The sequence below is a fragment of the Salvia miltiorrhiza genome, chromosome 7 (genome assembly GCF_028751815.1).
Source record: "Salvia miltiorrhiza cultivar Shanhuang (shh) chromosome 7, IMPLAD_Smil_shh, whole genome shotgun sequence".
Taxonomy (NCBI): Eukaryota; Viridiplantae; Streptophyta; class Magnoliopsida; order Lamiales; family Lamiaceae; genus Salvia; species Salvia miltiorrhiza.
Genome location: NC_080393.1, coordinates 51,853,086 through 51,872,087, shown reverse-complemented (window position 1 = coordinate 51,872,087; position 19,002 = coordinate 51,853,086). Strand labels below are relative to the sequence as shown.

General features: G+C 38.5%; 1 protein-coding gene and 3 long non-coding RNA genes across 4 annotated transcripts; 1 reads left to right on the top strand and 3 right to left on the bottom strand.

The window, feature by feature from the left end:
* Positions 1 to 3,382: 3,382 nt before the first annotated feature.
* LOC130994736 (uncharacterized) lies at positions 3,383 to 4,364 on the bottom strand. Its single transcript, XR_009091902.1, has 2 exons — positions 4,297 to 4,364; positions 3,383 to 3,674 (listed from the first exon to the last, which is right to left on the bottom strand). It is a non-coding gene; the product is annotated as an uncharacterized LOC130994736 (long non-coding RNA).
* A 1,601-nt stretch (positions 4,365 to 5,965) lies between these two features.
* Positions 5,966 to 7,074, bottom strand: LOC130994735 (uncharacterized). The gene is made up of 2 exons (XR_009091901.1): positions 6,716 to 7,074; positions 5,966 to 6,197 (listed from the first exon to the last, which is right to left on the bottom strand). It is a non-coding gene; the product is annotated as an uncharacterized LOC130994735 (long non-coding RNA).
* Positions 7,075 to 12,145: 5,071 nt separating this feature from the next.
* Positions 12,146 to 14,622, top strand: LOC130994734 (remorin-like). The gene is made up of 4 exons (XM_057919800.1): positions 12,146 to 12,309; positions 12,429 to 12,516; positions 12,699 to 12,780; positions 14,241 to 14,622. Exons 1-4 carry the CDS (start codon positions 12,267 to 12,269, stop codon positions 14,439 to 14,441), a joined length of 414 nt encoding a protein of 137 aa, XP_057775783.1. The 5' UTR covers positions 12,146 to 12,266; the 3' UTR covers positions 14,442 to 14,622.
* Positions 14,623 to 16,745: 2,123 nt separating this feature from the next.
* LOC130994733 (uncharacterized) lies at positions 16,746 to 18,750 on the bottom strand. Its single transcript, XR_009091900.1, has 3 exons — positions 18,396 to 18,750; positions 18,230 to 18,289; positions 16,746 to 18,124 (listed from the first exon to the last, which is right to left on the bottom strand). It is a non-coding gene; the product is annotated as an uncharacterized LOC130994733 (long non-coding RNA).
* Between the last annotated feature and the right edge of the window lie 252 nt (positions 18,751 to 19,002).

Genomic DNA, 19,002 nt, shown 5'->3' with positions numbered 1-19,002 from the left:
GCGTCTAACCCCAACATCACAGAGCCCAACATCGAGCCCTAATTCTCAAGGAATCATCGTTGTTGCTGCTGCTACTCTTTCGCCCGGAATCCGGCGAGCGGTTGCCGTCTGGAAGCGGTTCGGTCTCATTTCCCTTCTCTATATTTCCCCCTCCGACCTCTAGCCTTGGTTTCCAGAAAAGAGGAATTTGCTACTGTCGAGCGGCTGCTGCTGCTTCGGCCCTGGTACCGGTCGGCATCGCCCCCTCTCCAGTTCGGTATCGCCGTGGCTGCCGTCCTCGGTTCTTGATGAGGTTGGGCGAGTTCGCCCCTGTCGTAGCTGTCTCAAACCGATCGAGGCAGTCAGCCATCCCCTCTCTTAAAAGCTAATTCAAACCATTCTCCATAGTCGGTTCTTAACGTGAATTAGGCAAAGATAAGGTGTAATTTTCTTGTTTTGCTTACATCTCAAATTATGCTCGTTTAAAATTTCATATGAACTGTCACTTGTTCACAACAGTGGTTGGTGTTCTACATGATAAAGCCCGCGTCTGTTATGTCTATCATGCTTATGAGAGTCTTATATCATCTGGAACTGATTATGCTATTCACTTCATGCTTGTTGGATGATATGCGTACTGGATTCGAAATAATAGTGCTTAGTATTTACCTGTGGATCCTTGTGCTTGGGTGGCTGCTGTGTGATTGAATCAGTGGATAGAAACTGAAATAAATTGAAGGTGCCTTTGCTTACACGAATGAAGAAAACTCTGGCAGAAATGGTAGAGTTAAAAGATATAAAACTCACCTTGAAGTTATTTGGCTTAGTTGCTGTACTGTTTGCTATAGTAGATTGGTTTTAATAGGAGATTAACTGTAATGAACGATGGTTCTTGTTTTATTTCAGGTGAACTTAATCAAAGAAGAAGAAAGCATTGAAGCCAAGCATTGCATTTGTTGGGTGGAAAGCAAATGATGGTGGAGTGGTGGCTGATAGTTGGTGGAGCAAAGGGTGGTGGAGTTGGAAAAAGTAAGAGTTGGTGGAGAGAGACGTGTACATCATTAGCAAAAGATGAAAAAAAATAACTTATCTAAACTTTGATTTTGCTTTATCTATTAGCACATCAATAATGTAGAGTTATTATATTACACATATACACACATCATCACTATGATTTATGACACTTAATTGTATATATTGAATAGACGTACACATGATTTATCATAGTCAATAATCTTCATGATGTTCATACACATAAATATATCACATAAGTACATACGATATAAAGCACATTAAAACTTGTTGGTGCTATACTAATCACAAACAGCATAAACTGGATTCATTTATAAAAATTGCATTTACTAGTTTTAATCATAATTAAAAGAGCGGGCTACTACATACTACCCCTCTTAACAAAAATTTCGTCCCGAAATTTGCATATCTCTGCTAAAACAATTCGGGTACTTCTCTTTCATTTTGTCTTCAAACTCCCATGTAACTTTTTCTTGTCTGCGGTGTCTCCATAAGATTTTCACTGGTGTGATTGAGGCTGATTTCGCAAGTGTTCGCGTATTGCTGGTAAGGGGGTGTGGGTGTTCCCAATTGCTGAACCTCGTTGTCTGTTGGGGCATTGCGTGGAGTAGTGACCCTTTTGGCCACAATTGTAACAACCGTTAGTCCCAGCTCGACAAACACTTCTATGCATCTTACCACAATTTGGGCAAGGTGAAATTCCTCTCTGACCTTGGCTACCCCCCAGTTGACTCGAGGTTAGTCTGTGCCTCGTGCCTTGGTTGAATAAACTGTTCGGCCCGTTCTTTTTCTTGCCACACTTTCTTACTAGTCTGATTGATATTGTCTTCGTTGTTGTCCCACTTGCGCTTCCCTTTGAGATTATGCGAGACTGCTGGTGGATCGTTTGGCGTTGATATAAATGGTGGGGCTGACTTGTCTGACGGCATTGCAGCTTCAATGTCAAGTGCCCTGTTCAGAGACTCCGTGTATGAGAGTCCTCCGTGGCTTGCTAGAGCCATCTTAATTTCGTACCGCAGTCCAGCACAAAATTTCTCTGCCATCTTCTCCTCTGTGTCCACTTGTTGTGGAGCAAACCTCGACAGGTTGCAGAATTCCTTGTCGTATTCAACCACAGATTTCTTTCCTTGCTTTAACTCGTAGAACTCAGCTTCTTTCTTCTTTCTATAGCTTTTCGGGATATATTTATCATATAATCCTGTCTTAAAATCTTCCCAAGTATAACTTGCCCATTGTTCCGGTGTCAGAATTTTTCGTCGTGCTTCCCACCAGAAGTCCGCTGATCCTGTTAGTTGGAACGAGATGCAAGATAGGCGCTCCTCATCAGTACAACGTAGGAAGTTGAAGATGCGTTCCATTGCACGCACCCAAATTTCAGCTTCAGCCGGTTCACTCGTTCCGTCAAACATAGGTGGGTTTTGCCTTAAAAAGAGTTCTTCGACTCTCCTAGTTGGGGGCGGAGGGGATAGGTTATGTCCTCGAGCATCTTGTGGTTCTTCGGGTACAGCGTTACGGTTTCTGCGATTGTTATTGTTTTTCGCAGGGCGTCCTCTCTTAGGCGGCATTTTGATAGCAAGGATGTGCCAATTAGTACACCCTAGCATAATCTAATACAAACCTCAAAAGAATTCTTGTAAATGTCAACTTAATATAACTTGTAAACAAGTCATGACTCCAATGACATCATTGATCATTGATGTAGTAAGCTTTAAGGGTCCTTAGCATCTCAAATCTATGAGTCATAACAATCCTTAAGCATATAATATCACATCATCTAAACTGGATACTTAAGCATAAGTCATGGAGATTTATAGTGGCTATAATATCATCAGCTTAAGAAAATTTTTCTATACGTATCACTTATCTTGCTTCCTTCACTATAGCCACCAAAAGATACAATCTAATTTTTTTTCTATGTTTGCTTCTATGTTCTGTCGTAGTGGTGATCTCATATCTTAATAGCTCTATGTTCATAGGGATTCATTCCATAGGCATACTTAATCGCGCTTGCGTAAATCATTTCATTCAACAACAACATAACAAAGCTATTGACAGTTTCTCACTTTGTTATTACGATAATTCTCACTTTTCGTAAACATTAACTTAAAACTTGGAAGAGCTTACCATTCTGCTTCGTTGAGTGTGATGCGATGAAGTGCTGAGCTTTGTCGATTGAACTCTAGACACTTTAGTGATCCATTCTAAGTTTGGCTTAAATAAACTCTTAGGCTCAGAGCAAACGAACTGCTCTGATACCACTCTGTCACGACCGGCCTTAATTAGGGATAATTAAGCCGGGAAACCATGACTGGGGAAGGGAAATTACGAAGCGGGTTTAGAAAGGGGCGCATAAAAGAATACTCAAAGAGCTTGAATACGCGTGAAATATTCCTTAAAAAGGAAAAAGGCATAGTTCGCATAAAAAGGGTACTCAAAGAACTTGTATACGCGTTATATTCCTTAAAAGGAAAAAAAAGGCATCGTTAGGGGCTTGGCTAAAACATTATCAGAGTTTGTAACGGAAGGTGTAACTGAAATAATCAGTGTTTACAGCGGAATGCATAACTGAGATACATGTATGAAGACATGTATCCTTTCTGAGCCTACTTTAAGTTCGACAAAAACTCCACTCAGCAACACTTCATCGCCCATCACAACTCAACCTGCACAAACATAAACATACGAAGGGCTGAGTACAAGAGTACTCAGTGGGCAGTGCCAAGCATATAACATAATATCAACAACAAAACACAACTTCGCATAAGAGGCATAAGTTTCTTTCAAATCCTTTGCTCATTAAACATTTCCATATTCATAAACAGCATGAGCGCATTCTTCATCATTAACAATCATCAACACGCATCGTGTCGTGGAGAAGGCCTTCCCCAACGAACACGGGCATCGCGCCGTGAAGGGGGCCTCCCTCAGCGGTCACGGCATCGTACTATTGAGGGAGGCCTCCCCCAATAGACGCTGTAACACTGGCATACTGGCATCGCGCCGCTAGGGAGGCCTCCCTCAGCGGACACGGGCATCGCGCCGTGAGGAAGGCCCTCCTCAGCGAACACGGCATCGTACTGTTGAGGGAGGCCTCCCCCAACAGACGCAAGCATCAATCACAGGCATAAACTTATCAGCGTAAAGCATTCAAGCGTAAATAAGCGTAATCAAGCGTAAATCATTTAGCGTAAAGCATAATAAAGCATACCATACTTGAAGATCCAATTTGCATTATAAAGCATAACACATGCATAACATTTTATTTACGCGTAAGAAATTGCCCACCTGATAGCAAAGTTTTGCTAAGGTACTCTAACTCCTTGTGTAGTTCTTACTCTCGCGCTTGACCTTAATCACGAGAATATAAAATAAGACATTGCCTCGAGGAAAATTCTTAATTAATGAGAAAGCGTAATTTAGCTATGCATGAATCTGGTATGCATGAACTAATACTCTGAGCGATAATCGGGAATTCTACTATTAATCCTCGTTAATAGATTTAGCTAATTCTCGTCTAGCGCGGTCGAATAAAACTGTGATTCTTCCTTCCTCATCGAAATATTCTAGTCGTGAAATAAACCTCGCATTTGTACTTGATTGAAAAAGGACTAACTCGGCTTTAAACGAGGTGTGACCTTGTAGAAATTATCGGGCTTTTCGATAGAAGCATCATTACTAGCGTAACCTCAAATAATTAATAGGCTCAAAAGAGAGTAGCCAATTAATTAAATAAACCAGTGGCTTAAATGAAATAAACAATAATGGCTTGCTTTAAAGTCGGAAGTCCAAAAACATTAATTAATAAACTGGGCGGCTCATTACTGATAAATAATTGGGCTCCATCAAAAATTGATACTGCTAGGCTTAGCTCAAAGGAGTAACTTCAGCTCAAGCTTTAAAAGAATTAAAGCCCAACTTAAAAAGTCTTCGACCCAAAACAATTAAAATAGGGGTCCAAATAATAATTAATGTGGACTGAAAAGAATTAATCTTAGCCCAAAAAGGCAATTTAATCGGCCAAAATGATGAATTAAACTGGCCCAACGAAATATAAATGGGACTAGAATAATAGCCCATCATAAAATATGCATCAGCCCAACTCCTTAATTAAATCGAGCCCGATAGAATTAATGAGAAGGGCCAATTAAATAAAAGACTGACCCAATTCGAATTTAACTGTGAAAGCCCAAGCAATTAAAATCAAGCCCGAACTTAAAAGTCTTTGGCCCACAACAATTAAAAGGTGAGGCCCAATTCACAACTAAAAGAGAAAGGCCCAATTGAAATAATTTATTGGCTCAAGTAATTAAATAAATCTTTGCCCAATGAATAAATAATTGATTAGTTGGGCTCAAATAAATAAATCAATCAAGGCCCAGCTCAGATAATACAACAGCCCAATTAAAATACAGTGTAGTTGGGCTTTAATTATGAAGAAACTCGGCCCAAAGGAATTAAAGTGAAGCAGACCCGAATAAAATAAAACAAGGCCCAATTGACTAAAAATAGTAAAGCCCAACTGAAATTAAAAATGAGGTCCAAAATTAAAAGATCAAGGCCCATTTTCACCTCAAGTCTCGTTTCTTTTTTTTTTTCTAATCTCAAGGACCGCTCATCTCCCTCTTTCTCAAAACTCTCGGTCCTCTCTCTTTTCTCTCTCAAGGCAATCGGCCTCTCCCTCTAATCTCTCAAATCAGACGCCGCTCGCTCTCTCTCTCTCAAACCAGCTGCACGCCTCTTCTCCCTCTCACTCTCGACTCGCCTTCACACGAGGCGTCCGCCGCCGCGACTCCGGCGCCGTTCATCTCCCCTCGTCTCAACCCTGAAAGGAGAAGCACAATGTCACGACAGGACATAATTAAGGATAATTAAACCGGGGAAACCGTGACTAATGGAGGGAGATTAGAAGCGGGGTAGAAAGGGGAATAATCAAACAAGAAAGGATCGCAGTATCATTGTTAACAACAGGGATATTTATAATATAACGGAGTTTTAGTCGTATAGACTCAAATAACTAGTAAGTTCGGATAACTCCGACTTATCCAAAATAACATAAGACTTCTGAGTACGCAGCGGAATAAGGTTCTGATTACATGTATGAAGACATGTAACCCTAGAGTTCATTAATACATAATAAGATAAAAGAGTCCCGCTCGTCACTTCATCACCATCGGCAGCTGCTCAACCTGCACATTTAGAAATATATGCAGGGCTGAGTACAAAAGTACTCAGTGGGCACATATGCCTACTATGAAATATAACATGCTTCGTAAAGTTGTAAATTGTCATGCCATCATAAACAGTACAGCAAGGGAGTTTTTCGCTAAAAAGGCCCAAGCTTACTAAATTCATTTGTGATTCTTAAAGTTCGTCTGCAGACTAAGTTCTCTTGTAATCTATCATATCTGGAACTGTGTGCCGGAGAGGTGGCCACCTCTCACGGACACTTGACCGGCCAACCCGCTAGATGACTCACGGTCACTGGTGTACACTAGCCCTGGCAGGATAGCTATCAACTGCTCAGGACCCGAATTCGATTTCATAATAACTGGCAAAGCCACATCAGATAGATATCATACCAAACATTGAAACATTTATGGCAAGACAACAGTTAAAAAAAAAAATTTCAGTTCAAAGATTTTGCAATGAAATAACTGTTCAAACATAACATTAAACTCATTTGATATATATGAAAGTAACCCACCTGATAGTGATTTTCTGTGATACGAAAGCTCCTCAACAGATTATCAATCTCGCCCTTGACCTTTATTACGAGAATATATGTACATATATAAGATATTTGCTCGAATAAAAATCCTCAAATGAGAATGTATATTTAACTATGCATGATCCTTATGCATGAATTATTATTCTGAAATAATAATCAGGGAATTTCTATTGTTAATCCAGGCTATCGGATTTAAACAAAAGTAAGTCTCGTCTCATGAAGCCAGATAATTAATAAAAATTAATCCGTTCTCTTAGGTTGTTCTAATCCGCCAATTAAATAAATCCCGCTCCTCGTAGTCGATAGAAAATAATTAAATACTTCAGCTTATTCGCTTTATAAACTCATAATCAACCGGGCTTAATAATGAGAATTTGAAATGTTATGAGTTCGAATAATTAAAAGGCTCAACATAAGGTAGCCCAATAATTAATTAAGTAGAAAATGGGCCTGGATAGCTAAAATGAAAGGTCCAATTGAAATAATTCATTGGGCTTAGTAATTAAATAAATCTTGGCCCAAATGATTAAATAATGAATAGTTGGGCTCAATTAAATAAATCATGTAAGGCCCAACTAAATAAAATTTTAATCCATAATTTAAAATTAGCCCAAGAATAGAATGAATTATTCTGAGCTTAAAATTAAATAAAACTCGGCTCAGTTGATATGATACAGCAGCCCAAAGAATTAAAAGACAAAGCCCAATTCCTTAAATTAATTCATGCTCAATAAAAATAATGAGAAGAGCCAATTAAATAAAAGACTGGCCCAATTCGAATTTAAATATGAAAGCCCAAGCAATTAAAATTGGAAGCCCAATTTCATTAAAAATAAGCTCAAAATTTCGGCCCACATAAATTAGAGGAAAGCCCAAACAATTAAATTTAATCAAGCCCAAAGAATTAAATGAAAAGGCCCAAATCAAGCCCACTCTATTTCTTTTCTCTCACAACTCTCGGTCCTCCCTTTTCTCTCTCCCACACAATCCAATCTCGCCTCTCTCTCTTTCACTCCCAGATCAGTCGAGCTCTCTCTCCCTTCGGTTCTCTCTCTCTCTCGATCCATCTCCAGCCGAGGCGCCCGCCGTCGCCGCTCCACAATCCGGCGAGTCAGCTTCTACCTCGCCAAAGTCCGACACCTCCTCCTCTCTTCAATTCCTTAATTTCAGATCTCTCTCTATCTTTTCCTTGGTTCTCGTCGAGAACTCGTCCCCAGCCCACCAAATCCGGCTTCGTCGATTCAGCGCCGCTGTCTCTGCAAATCCGGCGGCACCCGCTGCTACCTCCGGCGAACAGCCGATTCTCGTTCGTCTTCCTGCGTCGGTCTCTCTCACTCTCTCGATTTCTGGAATCGCAGAACATGAAGGCGAGCTTCTTCGCCTGAAACCGCTGTCGTCGTCTCTGTAATTCCAGCGAACGGCGGTTGAACCTCCTCCCTCACGTCCATCTCCGACAATCAACACTCGACTGATCCTCTCGCTCTCTCTCCTCTCGAAGTTTCACCGCCTCCTTTCTGGAACTCCGGCGAACGACAGCTATAAGCCGCGCGGCCGCGGCTCCTTCCGGCGAGGAACCTCGCACCGCCTCGCACAGGTAAACCCCCAAATCTCCCTTCTCTTCCTTTCAAAATAAAGAATCTGAAAATCTAATTCCTCCTCTCTCTTTCGTTGGTAGGAAGAGGAAAAAGGCAGCGCCTTTGCCGCCGTGTCGTGACTGAGTAACCGGCGAGCAGAACCGCTGAGGTCTGTGCTTGCGCCCCTCCGACGCCGGTGAAAGTTCTGCCGTCGCGTCCTCGATTCACTGAGCAGGGCAGTCAGCCTCATTTCCTAAAGCTAAGTTCGATTCCCAATTGTTGGGTAAAAGAAATTCTTGTGGTATCTAATACTCTATGAATCTCATAAATGTTATTGTTATCTTGAGTACTTGGTTTAGAAGCTAAAATGTTGAAACGTACTTATCTCGCATAAAAATTCTAGTCTGATGTACTGCTATTTATGCCTTTGTCTTGTGAATAAAAACTGATTGAGCTATTCTATATCTGAATTTTTGATTGATCTAAGCATGCTATGTTGGGGTGTGAAATATGCAAACATATAGACTAACTTGAGATGGTAATACCTTGATTGTTTTGTCCTTTTGGCTGTCTGTTGCTCTGTTTGAATTTAATGAGAAGATAGCTGAAAAAAAATCACATATCTTGTTTTTCTTTAACAATGCAGGGAGAACTAAGAAAAGAAAAAAAATGGATAAGGCTAAGCCAATCTTACCTCTTCGAAGTTTTGCAGCAGCTAGACAATTCTCTCAAGCTATTGATGCGTAAAGAGAGAAGGATTTTTGGTGGATGATATAATAAGGAGTGAAGTTGGTGGCTGTAAAGGGAGGAAAGCATGGCTTTTGGTGGTTGAAGAGGTGGGGATCAAAGGATGGTGGCAGCACACTTATTTCTTTCCACTAACCTTAATGATTTTCCTTTATTGCTTTAATGATTTTCCTTTATTGATTCCTTGTCGGCTGATGGTATTAAACAAGGAATGGTGTTGCATTTGATGTGTAGTAATGTGGGATATGGCTGAAGTAAAGCTCTTGCCTCTTGGGAATTATAACTTGTAGTACAGTAATGCACTTAATGAAATACTAATCTTGAATTCTTACTAATGTAGCGTATATATATATACTCGCACGATATTTGATTTCTTGCTTGCTAGCATCGATGGACTGTAAAATAAATCTAAATTAAATCCGTAGATTTAATTCTCCTCACAAGCCAGAAATAATCCACGACTTAAGTAATTATAAATAATAGAATCGATAGTCTCATCTCGCTTAATTAATTAACGTGACTTTGCTAAGTCAGTTATAACTCTGAAATAATATCATTGACTGCTTTAATAATATGAATTCAGGATCATAAGCTGAATTCATATCAGGATAATAACCGTTTTCATTCACTGATGAACAAAAATAAACACTCATTACTGGATTTAAAATATATAAAAGAGCGGGTCACTACACACAAGCTCTAATCTTCCTGAATCGAAATCGCCGCCGCTGTAACTGGAAGGCCGGGAGATTCGCCGCGCCGCTGTTTCGATCCGCCACTGCCGCGGAACCGGCGAGCGGCGCTGCTGCTCTGTTATTCCGGCGAGCAGGGGAGTCTCGTTCGTCCTCTCTCTTCGTCTCAACCATTAAATAGTCGGCGCTGGTCGTTCTCTCATCCGGCCGTTCAGCCGTCGCCTGCTATCACCGGCGTCGGCTATTGACGCGTCTAACCCCAACATCACAGAGCCCAACATCGAGCCCTAATTCTCAAGGAATCATCGTTGTTGCTGCTGCTACTCTTTCGCCCGGAATCCGGCGAGCGGTTGCCGTCTGGAAGCGGTTCGGTCTCATTTCCCTTCTCTATATTTCCCCCTCCGACCTCTAGCCTTGGTTTCCAGAAAAGAGGAATTTGCTACTGTCGAGCGGCTGCTGCTTCGGCCCTGGTACCGGTCGGCATCGCCCCCCCTCCAGTTCGGTATCGCCGTGGCTGCCGTCCTCGGTTCTTGATGAGGTTGGGCGAGTTCGCCCCTGTCGTAGCTGTCTCAAACCGATCGAGGCAGTCAGCCATCCCCTCTCTTAAAAGCTAATTCAAACCATTCTCCATAGTCGGTTCTTAACGTGAATTAGGCAAAGATAAGGTGTAATTTTCTTGTTTTGCTTACATCTCAAATTATGCTCGTTTAAAATTTCATATGAACTGTCACTTGTTCACAACAGTGGTTGGTGTTCTACATGATAAAGCCCGCGTCTGTTATGTCTATCATGCTTATGAGAGTCTTATATCATCTGGAACTGATTATGCTATTCACTTCATGCTTGTTGGATGATATGCGTACTGGATTCGAAATAATAGTGCTTAGTATTTACCTGTGGATCCTTGTGCTTGGGTGGCTGCTGTGTGATTGAATCAGTGGATAGAAACTGAAATAAATTGAAGGTGCCTTTGCTTACACGAATGAAGAAAACTCTGGCAGAAATGGTAGAGTTAAAAGATATAAAACTCACCTTGAAGTTATTTGGCTTAGTTGCTGTACTGTTTGCTATAGTAGATTGGTTTTAATAGGAGATTAACTGTAATGAACGATGGTTCTTGTTTTATTTCAGGTGAACTAATCAAAGAAGAAGAAAGCATTGAAGCCAAGCATTGCATTTGTTGGGTGGAAAGCAAATGATGGTGGAGTGGTGGCTGATAGTTGGTGGAGCAAAGGGTGGTGGAGTTGGAAAAAGTAAGAGTTGGTGGAGAGAGACGTGTACATCATTAGCAAAAGATGAAAAAAAATAACTTATCTAAACTTTGATTTTGCTTTATCTATTAGCACATCAATAATGTAGAGTTATTATATTACACATATACACACATCATCACTATGATTTATGACACTTAATTGTATATATTGAATAGACGTACACATGATTTATCATAGTCAATAATCTTCATGATGTTCATACACATAAATATATCACATAAGTACATACGATATAAAGCACATTAAAACTTGTTGGTGCTATACTAATCACAAACAGCATAAACTGGATTCATTTATAAAAATTGCATTTACTAGTTTTAATCATAATTAAAAGAGCGGGCTACTACAGCGCCTTCACCAGTCCTCGTCCCTCTCAAACGCGTTGCCCCAACTCTTCACCAGATCTGGAAGAAAACCCTCTGGAGAGAAGGCTAGCTAAGGTTTCGAGCTTGAGAGAGGAAACGACGAATGAGAGAATGAAAAGGCGGAGGAGAGAGGAAAAAATTGAGGCAGATTAGATTTTAGTTTAAGGGGTATATCCCCCTTTAATTAAGTATCTTTATGTATTTAGTGGAGCCCTAATTATTTCCAAATTTAGACTGGGCCTATTGGAGTGGGACAGCCAAAAAAGGAAACTGAGCTTATTGGCCTGGGACGGAGGGAGTAATAATTAACATCAATTATTATACTCCCTCCGTCCACGAAATGAGTACCCATATTTCATTTTTCGTCCGTCCACGAAATGAGTACCCATTTCCCTTTTTGACAAGTGTACCCCACACATCTCTTTAATTAATACACTCAAAAAGTGGGACCCTTAAACTATTCACACTACACTCCATACATTTCTTAAAACCCGTGCCGTCCACAAATGGGTACTCATTTCGTGGACGGAGGGAGTAGTAGCTAATTGATAATAGTTTAATTTTTATTTTATTTTTTAATTTTGAGGAAGAGAAACGATGGGGTTTGAACCTTATGCCTCATTGTTCACAGAAAGGAGTTCGCACCGCATAGTATTCCTTGGGGTGATAATAGTTTAATAGATGATCTAAAATTGCGATATCCAAGTTCCAACCGAACTTACCTATACTATGATGTCATCATCATTCTAGCTTGGCATTTTTCAACTGCATATCCCTCTTCCACCTACCCTCCAAACCTTCCTTTTACTCTTTTCATCCCTCTCACATCCCACTCTTTAATCTCACACACACCTCATACACACACAGAAGCAAACATGGGAGAAGAAACAAAAACAGTGAATAAGCAAGATGACAGGGGTGATTAATCTCTTATTTTTAATTATTAATCTTTATTAAATTCTCCTCTTTTTTGTTTTAGTCGTTTTTCCAAGGGGAATTTGACTTGTATAGTTGTATTTATTGTTTTCTATTTTTAGATGCTGTGCTTGCAAAACTGGAGATTGAGAAAAAATTGTCACTAATCAAAGCTTGGGAAGAAAACGAGAAAACAAAAGCTCAAAACAAGTACACTTTCTTCTCTCTCTGTTTTTTTTTTAATCTTTTGGAATTAAAATTCTCTACTCTTTAGGTAATAGAATTTGTATGAAGGGGAGCCTAAAAGAAGTCTTACTCCTATTAATTATTGAAGCAACTTGTTTTTATTAATTTTGATTAGAATTAAGTGAATTAAAATGTTTATGATTCAGGGCACATAAAAAGTTATCAGACATAGATGCTTGGGAAAATACAAAAAGAGCAGCTGTGGAAGCACAACTGAAGCAGATTGAGGTAAGAATTTCTGTGTCCAATTTTGCCATCTAAAAAAACTGCTAATGGTATGCATATACTTAGTTTAATGATAAGATGTTTAGTGATAGGATGGTTAATATTTAAGTTCAGAAAACTGCAAATTCTCTTAATTTTCTAAATTATCTCTTCTTTTTCTGATACAACCTATCTTGGAAGCACTTATATAATTATATTATGTGTTTTAGCATCAACAATGAAATGTTCATGAAAACAGAATCTGTGAAAATTCTCACAAATATATAATCTAGGGAATTAAGAAGAAAAAAATGGTAAAACTTCCTGAAGACATGCTTGACGTAATATTACAACTTTGCAACATTTGAAACAGATTCATATTAGGATGCATACTCTTTAAGATATAGTATTTTTTTTTGTTATAATTTTATCATGAGAAAATTAACAATAACTTCCTAGAAGGGAGGGACACGAATTTTAAAACGAAGTTGTTGAGTGTATTGAGAGTGGTGAAAAGATGTTATAATTAATATTAAAAGCGGCGAAAATATGAAAAGTACGGGTAATGGGATGCTATTAGTGGTCGAGTATAGTCCAAAAATATAAAGGAATGTTTTTTTGGAGGCACACCGAAAGAGAAAGTTAGAAATTTATTCGGGGGTGGAGGGAGTAAAATTTTCGTAACTTATCTTATTTCTCATTTTCTTATGATAAATTTGAAAAAAAAACATGTGCCTTTACTTTTTATCCTCATTATTAGAATTTCTTCAATCATGTCTGTCCTTCCAATGAGATATGAATAAAAAAAAATTAGCTTAAAATGATGAAGTTATCTTTAAGTATCGATCTATCTTAATAAACAATGGACTAACGTATATTACTTTTATCTATCTAGGACTAAAATCAATATATAAACGTTCGCCTATAAGGTGTTTGTTTTGCATAATTGAGTTTATTTTTATCCTTATGACTAGAATTTCTACAATCTCACTCTTTCAGTGACATATGAATCAAGCAAAGCTAGCTCAAATGATAGAAATTAGGACAAAGTGTTAATTCATCTTAGTAAATAAGGGATTAACTTTACTATTTTCATCATTCAAAGTTAATCCTCAAAAGTAAATGCCCCCAAAAAGATTACTTCGTCCGTCCGCCATAAGTATATCATTTTGGCTAGGGCATGAGGTTTAATGAAATAGTAGGTGATGTTTATATAGTGGATAAAAAAAAATCCACCAAATGAAATGAGTGGTTGAGATTAAATAGTGGGTGTGATTTTTTTTTATAAATAATGAGTATTTGTAAGGATAAATGATGGTGTTAATGGGCAAAAATGCCCCATCCCCCATCCCTAAATGATAAGTATATGTGGTATTATGTCCTAAAACGAAAAGTGACATACTTTTCATGGAAGCCAAAAACGACAAAAGTGATATACTTATGGCTGACGGAAGAAGTACTAAAGTTTTCATAATATGAAACAGGAAAAGTTTGAGAAGAAAAAGGCAGAATATGCAGAGAAGGTGAAGAATAAGGAGGCTTTAGTTCACAAGGCAGCTGAGGAAAAGAGAGCAATGATTGAAGAAGATCGCAGCAAAGAGTTTCTCAAGGCAGAGCAAATGGCTGCCAAATATCTCAACTCAGGCAGCAAACCTGAGAAATCATGTGCATGCTTTAGCTGCTGATTCTACTTGTCAATATATGCTGATGAATTTCTCTTTTATTTGTTGTTTTAGGCCAAGTTTTCTCTTCATTTCATTAATTAAGAATTTGGTGGTTTTTTGCTTGTTTAATTGTGTGATGTGATGTGATTTCTTCAAAAAAAAAAAAAATTGTGTGATGTGATATTTTGATCCCTTTGATAAATTCAGTCACTTTGAGAGTATATATGTTTAAATTATTGAACGAAGTGAATTGATTATAAAGCTAGCTTTAGACTATACTCAAATCCTCCTCCATATCCTCCCCAACACACTGCAAATTTTTGAAAATGCAACTAATCTCAGTTATAGCACAATCGTGAAAAATAATCAGCTTCTATACAACTCTTGTTATTTATCACAAACTAAAGTTATAGCACAATCTTTGATCTAGTAGATATAGTCCAAGTAATAAAGAGATCCCAAAATCCATGCTTAATCTAATTAATAAAAACAAGGGTTAAATCATGTTTTGTGCTCTCAACTATTAGCATTTTTCAGAAAATGTCCCGAAGGAACATTTGGAAAAGTTTATGTCATGCTTTTCCAAATCCAGCAACGGAATGATGACTCGCCTCACGGGACTCTTGGATAGATTTTTTTTCCATGTTTCACAATTTTTTTTAAAGAAAATAAAATAAAAAAGTTATCCCTCCCCCTCTCTCTTTGTTCCAAATGATCAACGACATTGTAAAGATGGACATAAATCAATCTTTGCCAAAAGTAGAGGGTTTTTTAATAGATAACATTAGTTGAGGACATTTTCTAGAAGGGTTAATAGCCAAAAAATACATGAACTATCACCAAATTTGCAAATTACACATGACCTTCAAAAATGGCCTCAGAATAAATACACCACCTTTTAATTTTGTTGTGATTTGCACATGCGTTGACCATCCCCTAAATCTTAGATGACGTGTCTCCCGGAATTTGCAGACGTGGACATACCGGCGATCATACAAAACGACGTCGTTTTGTAAAGCTTTTAACAATTAAAAAAAATAAAAATTAAAAAAAGAAAAAAGAAAAAAAAACGATATTGCCTCTCGCCGCCGCCGCCGCTCACCCCTTCTTCTCCAAATCTCGGCTGCCGCCTTCCTCCTGGGCCGGCGAACCGCCCAGATCCAGAAGAGGCGTCGCTTCTCCAAATCTCGGCCGCCGGCTTCCGCCTGAAAATGAGGCTCAAATCTGGAAAAATCGAAAAATAGGCAAAAGGAGAAGTAATTGGTAGTGAGGCTCAGATCTGGAAAAATCGAAAAACAGGCAAGAGGAGTCGCCGCCATGGCTGCAAAACCCGGTTGCATTAGATCTAGAGAGATAGAAATGCCCTCCTGGTTTGCCCCGCCAAGATACAGGTCAGATCCGCCTCCATGCCAGACCCAACTCAGAGAAACTCGTCATCACAGCCTCAAATAAATCGGAATCGTAGCATTACAGACAGACAGAGATCAACAAGGCAATAACAGTATACGCATTAAGCATTAGTTTTGCTTGAAATTGGGGGAAATCATCGGCAAACGGAGAGGGGCAACTACCAGATACCGAGCCTCTCCGCTTCCCTCATTTTCGACTTGGGAATTTAGTGAGAGGTTTTGAAATTGTTGCGTATCCACAAACTCTGGAATTGAAGGTGCAGATGAGAGAGAAGGAGAATTTGGGCTCTCTGGAATTGAAGGTGCAGACGAGAGAGAAGGAGAATTAGGGGTCTCTGGAATTGAAGGTGCAGATGAGATAGAAGGAGAATTAGGGCTCTCTGGAATTGAAGGTGCAGACGAGATAGAAGGAGAATTGGGGCTCTCTAGAATTGAAGGTGCATACGAGAGAGAAGGAGAATTGGGGCTCTCTGGAATTGAAGGTGCAGACGAGAGAGACCGATGAGAGGGGCAACTACCAGATAAATTGTTTCTATGTTCGCCGGAGCAGGTGACGGCGTGACGGGGGGGAGGAAGAGAGCAAGACCGATGAGAGGGAGAGAGAGAGAGATACTTGAGAGGTAGTTGAGAGAGAAAGACGTCCAAAACGACGTCGTTTTGGACGCGTGTATTGACAGCGTGTAAAAAATGCCACGCAATATGCCATATATTGTCCACGTAATCACCGGTCAAACTTATACCTCGCCAGAAATACCGCCATGTGCAAATCACAACAAAATTAAAAGGTGGTGTATTCTGAGGCCATTTTTAAAGGTCATGTGCAATTTGCAAATTTGGTGATAGTTCGTGTATTTTTTGGCCATTAACCCTTTCTAGAAAACGCTAAAAGTTTGAGAAACCATACATGATTAACCTTACAAACAATGAATATGACCAGTCTTTCTACCATCAGCTCAAGATAATAATCTCAATTGATTTGAACTTCTTATAAACAAGTATCCATCTTCTATACATGGGGATATATTTGTAACTTGGGATTCACGTGGAGAATAAGAAAGAATATTCACAAATAAGAATAAACAATTACCTTTGTCAATAGCAAAGCAAACATGATAAGGTACATCTATGAAATCTTGGGGTCATTAATCAAAACATCTTCAAATTTAGACACAGCTTATTGTTATGACTTTTTCTAAAAGAAGATAGGCATTACCTTTTCCCTATCAATATGGACTCATATGCCTCCAACTTTGCTTAGTTTATTTCAACAAAATGAATAAGATCTGTCGTTAATTGCATCGATTGTTGAGCAGTATCAAAAGATATCTTTGAGTAGCACTTCAGAACAAAGTATATTTTCATGATATAATAGCAGCATAAGAACAAAAAAAGCAGCCCAACCTTTGAGCGCGATTTGCTAATATAATAGCAGTATTTGACGTGGAAGTCGCAAATCTGACGTGGATATTCTTATTTATTTTGTAAATTACGTGCAAACATTGTTTTGATGTTCAAGTGGAGAATATATTTCCGTTTTGATGCTCAAGTGGAAAATATATTCTCGGACATCAAAACAACAATGCTCATGTAGAAAATACATTTCCATGCAGTTTACAAAATATAATTCGGCCTAAAAGACATGCCATAGACTATAATTAACCCTATAATAACAGCATAAGAACAAAAAAGAAAAAAAAAACAACTTGATTATATCATGTTGTGGAACAGGTACTACAATCGAGCTCCTAACACAAGGAATACAAAAAAATTGAACATTATACTTAGTGCAAGCATCATGTTCTTATTGTCATGGGACTACTTGAACTATGTGATAAAACATGCCAACAAACTAAAATCAAGTGTTATCTTTCACTAGTGAACCTCCCAAATAATTATCTCTCCCATTTCAATAGATCGCTCTGAGGTTTTCTAGATATTTTCGAAATTCCAGATCACAACCATGTTAACAACAAACAGCCATATTGCTGCAGGCTATTTCAGTTATAAAGAAGTGCAACAAGTAATAGTTTTTGAGATGCTTTTTCATTTTTGAATGACACATGATGGGAGGAACAATAACATGCAACATTGTCGTTAATCGTTATTATTTTGACATAACGAGTTCAGATGAGAAAAATTAACACCTAAGAAAATATAATAAAGGTCATATTTAACTTACAAGATCAAGATCTTCTTTCTGTACAATTCCAAAATCTGCAATTTGGCCCTCATAATGCCTTCTCAACTACGCTTTAATGGCAGAAACTTATATTTTGTCTTAAACATGGAACCATGCTACAACAACAATCCAACAGACACTAAATAAGTGAATAAAAAAAACCGAATTAACACTTCCACACAAACTACTTCAAAGATCCTCTTAAAATTTAAAACTTATACCTGGCAGACAAAATACACATAAGTGTACACCTTACTAGTTTCCTGATCCTCCCAAGACGCCTGTATGGAGAAACAGAAACCACATCAAATTTCAAAAGTTGAAATCAAAATTGATCTGTAAACTATATCAAAATAAGGACAAGTTGAGGAAATAGAGGATGCTCACCAGAGATGAAACAAAGTAACCAGCCCAGGCGCATTATCGCCTTTGGCTTGGACTCAAGCTGCTCCTCTGCATTTAGAATCAGCTCCTTCTTTACAATACAATAATCCCACCAATCTCTCCTCTTATTTCGCTGCCATTCATCTTCTTTACAAGAAACTAATATAACTCAAAAAGAAAATCAATTATGCATATGAAGGCTTGTTTCTTCTACAAAATGAACATGCGATCATTCGGACGGTTCAGTTCCAAACCAAACTGAACTCAGAAAATAAAAAACATTCATAACTGAACCCAAACTGAACTATTTAGTTTGGTTTGGTTCGATAACCAATTTTTTTATTACAAATTCAGACACAAATTAGTACACTGCAGATGTTTGCAGAAATACTATGTTGGCACAATTTCATGATTCACGTGTAAATATCATTTAGCCATCAGCCAAAATTCCAACCATAAACTACTGATTTATATACACACACACACACACACAAAAATCATTCATAAATTACCGTTAAAATATCTTCAAGAAGCAATAAAAACAATAGTCACTTTGCTTAAGGAAAGAATGTAGTAGCCACAAGAATAAAAGCATATATTTTTAGCCACT

Excerpts from the sequence above, each read along its gene's own strand:
- LOC130994734 (XM_057919800.1), top strand. The coding sequence starts at position 12,267 with ATGGGAGAAGAAACAAAAACAGTGAATAAGCAAGATGACAGGG. Across the intron at positions 12,517-12,698 it reads AAAACAAAAGCTCAAAACAA|GGCACATAAAAAGTTATCAG; the intron begins GTACACTTTCTT and ends TTTATGATTCAG. Across the intron at positions 12,781-14,240 it reads CACAACTGAAGCAGATTGAG|GAAAAGTTTGAGAAGAAAAA; the intron begins GTAAGAATTTCT and ends AATATGAAACAG.